This window comes from Impatiens glandulifera, chromosome 5 (genome assembly GCF_907164915.1).
Source record: "Impatiens glandulifera chromosome 5, dImpGla2.1, whole genome shotgun sequence".
Lineage (NCBI taxonomy): Eukaryota > Viridiplantae > Streptophyta > Magnoliopsida > Ericales > Balsaminaceae > Impatiens > Impatiens glandulifera.
In genome coordinates this window covers 14064252-14076408 of record NC_061866.1, presented here as the reverse complement: position 1 = coordinate 14076408, position 12157 = coordinate 14064252, and the positions used below count along the sequence as shown (strand labels likewise).

Below are 12157 nucleotides of genomic sequence, written 5' to 3'. Positions count from 1 at the left end.
AGATAAAATATATTTTAGTGTTTTAATTAATAAATTGAATTATGTGATTAATGAAAGAGAATAAAATAATGTTTGATTATAGTTAAGTTTAACAAAATAGTTAACATCTAAATGTTAAAAACATTTAGTGGCTTAATTAGTCTAAAGAATGATGAAAAAATATGTCATAGAAAATAAGTTTAAAACGGTTGCTAGTAATCTTATCTAGTACAATTATACATATAATTTTGACAATACAATTAAGTAATAATTAAAAAATAAACTGCATAAACTAAAAAAAATGAAGATTTTAGCTCCCATCCCTTTTGTGCTAAACTTTTTGGTTGGAAATTGTTTGATAGGGTAAAATAAAACTTAGTAATAATTTAATACAAAATTATTATAATCAACACAAATATCTGAGTCATTGTCATCACGTTGAAAGTATGGAATAAAAATTTAGAAAGACAGATAGGAGAATAATTTGAAAACTCATAATTGTATTTTACTATAAACTTTTTAAAGAGCGATTCAATTGTATAATAAAATTATTAGTCTTTCATTCATCAATTACTTTATTTTTAAATGATTCATTGATTTTATGAAATGGTTAGTCGTTTAAGTACAAAGACAAAAATATTATATTTGTAAAAAAAATTGCACAAATAGTACAAAATTAACGTGTACGGGAGATCTTTTAAAAGAGAACTAAGCTCTCCAACTAAATTTGTCGGCTTCCCACATCGAATATCATATAATTTTATGATTATATCATTATGAAAGATCCGCAACAATTGTTTGAGATTATTGAAGGTTATACAATTTCTCTCCAACCAAATTATCTACCAGAAAATAATGTGATATTTTCCCATTAAGACTCTCACGCATACATATATTATTTTAATTATATTATATTTCTTATAAGAATCTCTCGTTTAAGAAATATGGATGTTGTATTCGAGACTTGTTCAATACTGAAAGTTAATATGGAAAAGCCAAAAGTTAATTTTGAAGAATCGAATAAATATGATATGAAACTAGTATTAAAATTGATTGTTAAATGTGATTGGCTGATCGTAAATATATGGAGTCTTAAGTATCAATGAGAAATGAATATTATTGAAACTATGAGACTACTCAGACTAGTGTGTATTATCTTTATGAAGCGTTTGATCCTTAACTCATAAGTTGATGATTTGATTAAACAGATAGATGAATGTATAAAGAATTGTAATAGCTCAATGAACAGTTTCAGAGACATCACAAGTTCACAACATTAATTATTCAAACTTTGTCGAGACTCATAGCTAAGTGATTCCAAATGAACAATTTCAAATTGGAAAAGGATTTCCGATTCTCAAAAAATGAGGGGCAGAACGAATTGGGTTTGCTTTGAAAGAGGCAATTTGACTGCCCGGTCTCAAAAGGGGGAAATCAGGCGCGGTTTGATTCGACTTGGTTACCCATTTTGGTGCTTGTTGAGGGGCAGAAAGAATCGGGATTGCTTTGTAAGAGGCAATTGACCGCTCCCATCTCAAGGGGAAAAACAGGGGTGGTTTGATTCGACTTGGTTAACCATTTCATTTTGGTGCTTGTTCTTGGAAACAACTCCCTCTATGTTCCCTTCCTTGCCCTTTTAATGCCATAATATCTTCTATTGATGCAATAATCTTGCTTTCAGAAGTTGTTTTAACAATGCCTTGTAATTCTCAGAGGTGCTTCCCTTTCTTGAAATAAATTGCAGTTCTGAGCAAAGAACCAACACTTCAAAAGGATGTAGATGCTGGAGAATTCCTGGTTCTCGGTCATAATCCTGATAAGAAAAATGAATGGCATAAAAAGTTCTCTAAGGAGATTTAATGGGCAAAATAACATACAAGTTAAACACTTTTCCTGCGTAATCGTCCATTTTTATACCACATATCCTAATTTGACACCAAGAAATGAAGTGCTTTCTCGAAATAGAAAAGAATTTGCAATGGTTGGATGTTATATTAGCCTCCTTTAAAAGCTAAAGGCAAAAGATAAATAATTGAGACAAAAAATATGAAAATTCACATGGTATGAAAAGTTCTTAATGATATAAATGGTTACTAATGGTTTTTCAAAGTTATGCAGCCTCACCTTTTCAGTGACGACTACAACCGGGGGCGAGTGAAACTGGGCATGAAGATTTTCGAGTCTTTCTATGATCACTCTGATATCCTAAAATAGAAAATATAGTAAATTGTTACGACATGAAGGAACAAATACATGTAAACAGCAGGTCTATAGCGGTGGGATGTCATATTAATTCTCAAAAATTAAAATAAAATAAAATAATATAATCAAATAATTATAAGAAATAAACTAAACCAAACCTCTGCCTCAAATAAATGGTGGTCACTAAAGTATAGCTCATCGACATGCAATGGGTCTATCTGCACAATATGTGGCAAGCAACATTTCATAAGTTATTAATGACTTATGTTCAAATTCTAAAGTTTTCAAACACATAATTTCATACTTTCTTAATGGTGAGCTTGAAAGCATCTGCAAAACCAATTGCAGAAACACATAGAATAACCTTTAGATGAAGAGAATTCAAAGGCAATATTCTTTTTGTGTTTCCTGCTATGAAGAAAAAACAAGGAGACATCTTTGTGAAGAAAACAGGGAGAGATTCTTTCAATCCTTGCAGCATTTTCTCAATGAACTCAATATCTTGTTCCGATGCCTGCATAAGCATCACAATTTTTAAACTGGATAAGTCATTTTATCCTATTTTTGGAAATTACATCATAATTTTAGTTTTTAATAGATTTGAAATAAAAGTACTCATTGTTATAGTAGAAGAGTGAGAAATCATAAACAAATGAAGTTAGACATATGCTAACCCTCCATCAATCCCATACCACACAAGAATCATTGGTCAATTATAATCTTAACATTAAACTCGCAATTCGATTAACATTCTGTTACGGTCTCCAAATTAATGCATCGGTCTTAGAATAATTCCAGCACCCTTCGGTTCTAGTGTGCACTTGGGCTACATTTCTGTTTTTTGTTTTAATATTCTGTTTTGTTTCCCTTTTCTTATATTTCTCAAACCGAATTCTGTTATGTTGTTACAACAATAATTCTGAATATTGTGGGGCAAGACCGCAACTATATAAGGCTGATCTTTTTCTTCCCCAAAGATTTATGAAAATGAATATTTGAATTCTCTTGTGAAAGTTCTTCATCCCTATTTTATTTTAGGTTTTAAACCTTTGTTTTGGACTGTTTGATATAGACCAGCAGTATTCTTTTCTCACCTTGATTCTTCTTTTCCCCTAATCTCAAATTCTCCACTACAAAACTCTTCCGCTGCCCTATGTTTATATATTTCTCACCCAGTCCTAGAGATCAAGAACTCGATTCTTGAAATCAAGAACCCATAAACTCTAAGTTACAAATAAGGCGTAACACATTCTCATACATTAGGGTTAAGAATAGGGTAATTGGGTTGTTAGTAGATCTAGATTAAAATACTTATTTGGTAATATATATAGGGACTTATTGTCACGGGCAGAAACTCAATTACTCGAATAACTCTTCGACCCGTGCGACACTAGACTAGATTGTCTCAATGCTAGCTAATCAGTCTATTAGAAAATGCAAGAATAAGGAACACTTAAAAGAGAGAGAGATTGGAGAATATGAGTTATATTTCTTGTCTTTGGTTCATAGCCAAGACTTGTTTATATACAAGTTGAGAGATCTTTCTTACAAAAAAACTTTATAAAAAACCTACAAAATCTAGAACCTTCTAAAGTATGTACATTATGGACTTGACATCTTTGGACTTTGATCACCCAACTGAATGGGCCGTGACATTCTCCCCCACCCCCACCTAAGTCCGACTTTTGAATGGGAGAATGTCAAGGCTCATTCAATTGGGTGATTAAAGCCCAAAGATGTCAAACCCATAATGTACATACTTTAGAAGGTTCTAGATTTTGTAGTTTTTTTTTCCATGGAATTCTCTATAATTCTCTAAGAGTTCCTAATTCTAGGTATGATAGAATTCTCAATAATATCCTAGTGATAAGAAGGATTTAGAAAGATCCCTCAACTTGTATATATATAAATAAGTCTTGACCATGAACCAAAGACAAGAAATATAACTCAATTTTTTCGAGCTCTCTCTCTAAGTGTTCTTTCTTTTTGCATTTTCTAATAGGCTTACTAGCATTGAGGTAATCTAGTCTAGTGTCGCACGGATCGAGGAGTTATTCGAGTAATTGAGTTTCTGCCCGTGACACTATGCCAACCCAGATCTGACCGTGAGGAAGAAACACAAATGGACGGCTGAGATTAAAGAAGGCTATAAAACATTTAATATATTTAAATTTTTGAATTCAACATTCAATTCTATCAAACAAGTCAAAAATTGAACATGAATTACAACCTTTCACATATATCAGGTATCATCGTAAAAAATAAGTGTCAAGATTTATTACCAAGTCAGCATGATGCACAACCGCAACATCAGCTCGTCGGATGGCAGTCAATGGTTCTCTTAAAGGTCCTAGAGGAATTAGTTTACCATTTCCCCATGGGATCATTGCATTTACCATTACAATCTCCAAATCACGCTCTAAGCTCAAGTGCTGTCATAACATAAGAGATTATGAAACTACATAAAAAACTTTTCTTAAAACTAGACAGACGACAATTGTATGGCACTATTACCTGCATCCCATCATCTAGAACAATCATACCTACTCTGTCCAACTCTAGAACATCTCTATCTTTTGGGGAACATCCCATTAAAAGAGAAGTTTTGTAAGGATCCACAAAACCATGTCTCTCAATGAAACTTGCAGCAGTGGCAGCTCGATTTGCACCTATACCAATCTTTACACATGTTCCGGAGAAATGCCTCTCAAGCATCTTAGCTTCATCTCCATTAGCATAACCCTGCCAAGAAATTGTTTTTATAAGCACTACTTCTAGCTTCATTCCTAAGTATTATATGAACATTACTTCTTTGTAAACAATCTACAATTTTCAGTGGACATCTACTTATGGTCATGTTCACCACAATGTAGGACAGTAATGTTTTGAAAGAAAGAAAAAAGTAGCGAGTTCCAATACTACTTGCCTTTCTATTTACAAGTTTCAACAGTAAAATCTACAAGGCCACGATTTGAATTGGGGGTCCAATTCCAAATTCTTTATTTGTTCGATAACTTAAACTAAATATTATAATTCCAATGGAGATGAAAATATATGATTATTAAGTTCCAATCCAAATACATCCTTCACATTTCAAAATTGCAATTCTATGATTTTTCCAAACTTAAGAACTAAATTGTGGATCAATTTCAATTCTTATCAAATTATAATTATAATTTAACTCAAATTCTATTTACAATTATACACTTCCAAACCAGAAGCAGAACTTTAGTGACTCAATTCAAACAATCCAGAACCCAACAGTTTCAGCAAATCAAGTAGATCATTAAAGTCAATAAACACACATATTAAAAATCAAAAATCAATATCTAATTGAAACAAAGAAATGTACCCTAGTAAGAATGAGCGGTGTTACGCCAGATTCAACCAGCCAATGAGAAATGAACTCAACCATGGGTGTCTTCCCATTTCCACCCCATGTCAGATTTCCAATGCTAATTACAGGAACCGGCAACCTTAGTCAGCATTGATAAAGAAAGAAAACAGTTAGTCTCATTTCATTGATAAATTTGGTTTCCTTCAAGTTCAACAAAATGGGCTTATTTTAAAGCGAATCAAGTAGTTCAAAAACCAAGATAAATCCTCTGAAGCATTAAAGCAAACACCTTCCGTCCATTTTCGTTTCTTTCTCTGGTACCACTAATGGAAAGAAAAAAAAAAACGAAAATAGACAATGGGTTTCGGTTTACCGGTAGCGGCGAAAGAGACCCAAGTCATAGAGCGAATGGCGAATGGAAAGAGCATGTCCATAGACAGAGGAAGCAAAGGAGAGGAAGGGGATAAGAGAAAGTTGTAGAGGGGAGAGAGTAGATCGCCTTTTGGAAGATTGTGTGTGAGCTATCTGATTCACCAAAGTTCTTAGTTTCTCCATTGAAGAAGATATAGAGAAAGAAAGCTACAAGTCCCAAATTCAGGTGAAATTTTTGAATAAGTTAATTTTGGTCAATATATTATTGTTTTTTATAATAAATTTGAGATCTTGAGTAACTTGGTAAATATAATATTATTTTTTAAAATAAATATGTATAATTTTCTCTCTTTTTAAAATAATATATTTGTAGTTTTAATGTGATGAATATATGCTTATAGGATGAAAACCATAGTTTTGAAATTCAGCAGCTGGTCAGACCAGTAAAGTTGGTGAATCGGTCGTCAAATCGGGGCTGGGTTGATGAAAAAATTGAAAATGCATTCCACCTAGTTAAATTCGCTCACCCCGGTTGGACCGAAAATCCGACAGTCCAGATTAACCCAACGGGTTTATCCTATTTTTTTTTAAAAAAATCTCACTTATCACTCTCTCAGTTCCCTTCTCTTGTTTTTTTGTTCTCATTAGGTTTATCTATTTCTAGTATCATGAGTTTCATGTGGGTAGATTTTTTATTTCTATTTTTATTATTTAAGAGTTTATGTTTATTTTAATTGTATTTTCCTAATAGAGACAATGAATAAAGTGTAATTACGAAACAATATTTTGAATTTTGATCACTACCTACTTTTACTATTATGGTATAAAAAATTGATGAATTTTTTTGTTATTTTTGTATTATTATATGAAATTCGCTCGTTGAACCAGTGACTCAATTTCTTCGTCTGGATGATGACTGGGCCGAGTTTCAAAATTATGATCAAAATTAGAGAGAAATGTTATTTTATTTATATTTTTGTTAAGGAACGTTTTTTTATATTATTTTTGTTATAATGTTTTCCAAGGGACTATTAAGTAACCGTTTTTTTTACAAATGAATTGTCCAGTAATGTTTATTGGATGACAATAACAAACTCAAATATTTTTCATATTAAAATGAGTTGATAATTGATATTACAAAATGGGTATATAAGGGCATTTATATCACAAGAGAAGGAAAATGATACTTTGACCTAATTGGACAAAATCTTTGGACTCCAAACTCTGGACCCAATTTTTAATCCTTGGAGAGTAATTGTGAACATGACAAATTCACAATCACCTCTAATTGATAATATCAAATTTAATAACTCGAGAGCTTTCGAAAAGATATAAGAATTTATTTGACACTATGCCTCTATTAAACCTAATTATCAAACAATTGTTCTTTCTTGTAGGATCATAAATACTTTTTAGAAACTTGACCTCATTGTCAAGCTATAATCCTTTTGGAGTCAAATGGAATATTTGGACATAGGAAATTTAATCCCAAAAAATGATGAAAATAAATGTCATGGTAAAAGAAACAATCAAAATAACTCAAAATCAAACAAGGCATTAATGTTATGTTATCACATGTATTTGTCATTTTGTATGAGTTTTGAAAGTGGTCTATGTAAGTGATTTTGGATCAATTATTTGATTATATATCACTTTAGCTCATCAAATCAATATATTATATTCTAATAGATATTTTTCTATTCAAATATAATTGGGTATTAAGGGGCATGTAGATTTGGCTGCTCAACCCTAATTATTGATGTCTTGCCTATTTATAAATTTCACACATTTTTTGAACCCTCCTGAGTTTAATCAAACACCACCTCAATTATAAAAGCAATTCTACCACCACCAAAGCCTTTATCTAAATCTTGGTCTAACCTGAATCTCCACCCAGATAGGAAAAGAAAATCAAATGGAGTTTCTAAATGAAGCTAGTAATTGGTACAGGAACTTATAGAAATAAAGAATAATTTGATGCTACCTACTAAGAAGAGGAAAGACTTAATGATCACTCATAGCTCATTTCTCTTAAAATATTAGTGATGAGGTTTATAGAAACTGGGAAGGCTTAATAAAACAGTAGAGACTTTGTTATCAAATATAGAACTCGGGTTCTGTTGCAGATACTAATGACAAATGAAAATGCCACACAAACCTAAATACCTTAGGGTTTAGGAAGGAGCAAATAGAACAGCAATAAGTGTTAAATAAAAAAGTTGTTGCCAACTAAATAAAAAAGTTTCTTCTGCACAAGGATATCATATATTCCAAATTTTATTTACATATTTTTTGTTTCGCTTCGATCAGCACGATCCAAATGTGTTCTCCCCACTGTAAGTCATGTAAAGGAAACCATCTTCATCCTTGTTCTCCTCATATACAGTTGACATCATGGCAGCTGTGACCACACAAAGGAAGAAAATGTAAGCAAATCATAAATATACCAATGAAAATTCACAATAATGGGACTCACCAGTTGGAGGCAATATGTTCTTCACAAAGATAAAAATAGCTTTTTCAGCGCTAAGCTTTATCCTTTTGCGGACAACATAGACAAATTGGCCAACAGTCAGATCAGCAGGGACCAAATATCTGCATTAGTAACAAAAGATAATCCACATAAGTGTAATCAATTTTGTTGGAGATTCCGAGAAACTGTAATTTGTGTCAGACTAAGTTCAGTTTCAAAATGAGATTACATGAGGATGAAAACTCAGACATAAGAACTTGTCTTCAATTGAGGCCATTACAGGCTTGTTTGATGTGGGTCAACTCTTCCAACAAAATACACTATTCATCATCAACTACTAAGGCCTTGTTTAATGTGGGTATTTGAGATTAATTTCAAATAACTCACTCAAATCATCAACTAAAATTATAGGATACATTCAAATTATATATTGATATCTCTAATGTCTTTTTACCCAAAACAACTCCAAATAACCTAGTTTTCAATAACCTACATCATACATGTTTATTCATACATAACCACTTGGTTATTCAAATAACCCTTACATCAAACCAGGCCCAAGGGTATTTTGGTCTCCCAACCTTTCTCATCCATCAAACAAGGCCTACGGGTATTTTGGTCTTGACCCATAATAAGCAACACTAAAGCTAAAGATCAATCATTTGAATATCAAGACTTTTTAAAAAACTGAATATGGATATGTATATCATTAGTGCATATTCATCACAATCCTTAAAAATTTGCTGTATTACTTCTTCTTGTCAATATCTGGAATGTCACTTCTGTCAGCTTTCTCCACAATAACCTATAATTATAACAGCACAAGGAATGATGATTATACAACATTTGATCAATATATCAATTCAATCAAGTTTAGTTTCAAGTACTGGAATTCTATCTGGGTATTTCTCTCTAATGCGTCCAGCTTCAGCCTGCCTCCTTTCTGCATAGTAGAAAATGACTTAAAATCAAGCATTTCATAATCTTGCAAGCTAAAAATGCTGTTATTCAACCAACTTGATGGATTTACAGAGTTTTGTTATAAAATTTATTGAGTTTTAAGTAAATATTTCAATTAATGGAGTAGAAGCTTAAATTGAGAAGATTGATTGAATAGTCATCATCAAAGAGTCACATAAACTTTTGAATGGATCCTGATTTACAATTTTACTTTTGTTTTGTATAAAATTAAGCTATATGAGATTACAGATATACCAAAACGGCCCAAGATCATCTAGCCTATTATTCTTCTGTCTATGTAAATTTCACCATTGATGATCTTTTACCATCTTTTCAATCCCCATTACATAACTATAAGAGATAATATTGATCTTTTGCTATTCCAAACAGAATACGAAAACCCTAATAGGGAGATAATCTTCTTAACAAAGCTCCATCAAAATTATCAGAAGAAAAATCTTGGTCACAACCACAATCCACAAACACCAAAGAAAACGCTTTTTAGATCAACGAATCAAACCCAAAAGTAAAATTAAACACCCATCTAAACATGTAAATCGTACGATGATGAAGATCGAAGAACTACGAACAGTATTAAGGACGAATCATGATCTGGATCGTCATTTGATCATCAATATTATTTAAAATGAATCAAATAGAGAAAAGGAAGAATCAGATTAAAAATAGGATAGAGATGAGAGATCAAACCAAGAGGGTGTTCTAACTTGAAGGAGATCTTAGCCATGGCGTCGGTAAATTGGCTTTGTAAAGAGAGAGAAAAGAAGAAGAAGAAGATAGTACGGCCGACGATCTGATCGGATAAGGATTTAATACTACTTCATTAATTTAACTTTCACATTTACGGACCATTCTTTTTCTTCTTAAAAAAATCATTTATTAAATTAAATTAAAATAAACATACCAAAATACATTTATTTATTTATTTAAAAATTGAACATTTTTAAAAGAAAATTTGAGGAGATGACCCTACTAATAGGCCTAAGAGCGGAAAGTGCAAAGCTAAAAAAAAAAAAAAAAAAAAAAAAAAAAGCGATGGTGACCATTTTTACTGTTTTTGGACGAAAATGTTCCAGTTGCGTGACGCAATTTTTTATTTTTTTATTTTTCAAAAAAATTAATTATGAATTTTTTTGGACGAAAATGCCCCAGTTGCGTCACACAACCCCAGTTGCATCACGCAATCGCGAGACGAAAAAAATTTGAAAAAATAAAAAAATAAAAATCCGGTTACGTTACGTAAGAGTATAATTGTCATTAAAAAAAAGGGTCATCAGCGCTATTTAAATTATGCGCTCACACTATCCTCATTTAGGCCTATTAGTGGAGTCATTTTCTCAAATTTCCCTTTTTAAATAACATTATCATTTTATTTTTAAAAAATATTATTGTATGACACACAAAGTTTCACATCTATTTAAAGTATTTTAAGTGAATATTTAATCTTTAATGAACTAATCTTGTCGCTTAATCTATCTTATTGGAATCATTTAATTTAAATCAAATAACTTCCCATGGAATCGTGGGAAAGACGTGAACCACCAGTGGTGATGGTGGTTGGTTCACCAAATAGAACATGGGGTTAACTCTTGGTCTACAAGGAAGGTAAAAGACTTGGCAAAGTAATCCCTTATCTTGAATCGGGGCATGAATTTTCGAGGTAGCATTCATAACCAAGTCATGAGATTCTTAATGATTCTAATGGAGAGCTAATTTTCTAACCATACTAGTGGCATAGTCTCCTAGATTATATAGTGTAGGTTTGGAAGCATTAGATCTTTGTCTCCTAGATTATATAGTGTAGGTTTGGAAGCATTAGATCTTTTATAGGTTGGAAAGACTTCGTTAATCATAATAAGGAAGGTCCTTCGTCTGAGGACTTGAACGATGAGATCGCTGATGCTAACTACCTTATGTGTCTTTGTTAGTGATTGATATGATTTTATTAAAAACAAAACTATCTTAAAATAAAAATAAATTTAATTGTCAAAATAATTATGGATTATGTAAACACTAAAAATCTAAGAACTTTATAAAATTAAAATAATTATTTTGACTTACTTTTGAATAAATAAAATCAAGATAATTAACTCATGGCCAAAACCCAATTAAAACAGTTAATTAGATTATTTATTATAATAATTAAAGCCTAATTAATTAAGGAAAATAGTCAAAATAATAAAAATAAAATTATTTAGAGAAATGTTGTACTCATTTATCTTAAAATAATTTTAGAAAAAAATTAAGGGGTTAAAATAAATAATTTAGGATGAACTCATTTCATCCCCAAAATTATTTATTTAACACTAAAATATGCAAAAATAAAATAAAATAAATTGATAAAATATTTGTAATATTTATTTTTAATAGTTTGTGTATTTAAAAAAGATTAAAATTAAAGTCAAAAGGGTGAAAGAAAAATCAATTTCAAACAAACCCTTAAGGTTTTAAAATAAAAATAAAATTCGCGATCTAGTGTGGTCGAAATTGTGAAGATCGGCTATAGCAAGTACTGTGTTCATCGGATGAGCACTGGATTTTCATCCAACACTTTAGACACGCCCACGTAACTAATTGTAACCAAGGAAGCGCGCACGCATCGCACCGGATCAACAAACCGAGCGTTAGCTCCGTTAGCCAAAACGCTAATGGAACGCTGACGGAACTCCCGATCGTCAACGGACCGCTGACGGAATGCCAAAACGCGCATAAAACGACGTTGTTTCATGTGCCACATTCGTCTTCGTCGCGATCGCCGAAGGGATAAGGATGAGGTTCCGTCTTTGATTTCTCAAAGATAGAATACAACCTACAGT

At 31.7% G+C, this 12157-nt stretch overlaps 2 protein-coding genes across 2 annotated transcripts; both read right to left on the bottom strand.

Annotated features, from left to right (window-relative positions):
- Positions 1-1093: 1093 nt before the first annotated feature.
- On the bottom strand, positions 1094-6120 carry LOC124938602 (probable tetraacyldisaccharide 4'-kinase, mitochondrial). Its single transcript, XM_047479073.1, has 8 exons — positions 5892-6120; positions 5534-5657; positions 4696-4923; positions 4464-4613; positions 2486-2695; positions 2340-2399; positions 2104-2184; positions 1094-1792 (listed from the first exon to the last, which is right to left on the bottom strand). Exons 1-8 carry the CDS (start codon positions 6071-6073, stop codon positions 1634-1636), a joined length of 1194 nt encoding a protein of 397 aa, XP_047335029.1. The 5' UTR covers positions 6074-6120; the 3' UTR covers positions 1094-1633.
- Positions 6121-7961: 1841 nt separating this feature from the next.
- On the bottom strand, positions 7962-10155 carry LOC124940526 (autophagy-related protein 8C-like). The gene is made up of 5 exons (XM_047481052.1): positions 10032-10155; positions 9251-9306; positions 9116-9168; positions 8367-8485; positions 7962-8291 (listed from the first exon to the last, which is right to left on the bottom strand). The coding sequence occupies exons 1-5, from the start codon at positions 10066-10068 to the stop codon at positions 8197-8199; spliced, it is 360 nt and encodes a 119-aa protein (XP_047337008.1). The 5' UTR covers positions 10069-10155; the 3' UTR covers positions 7962-8196.
- Positions 10156-12157: the final 2002 nt, after the last annotated feature.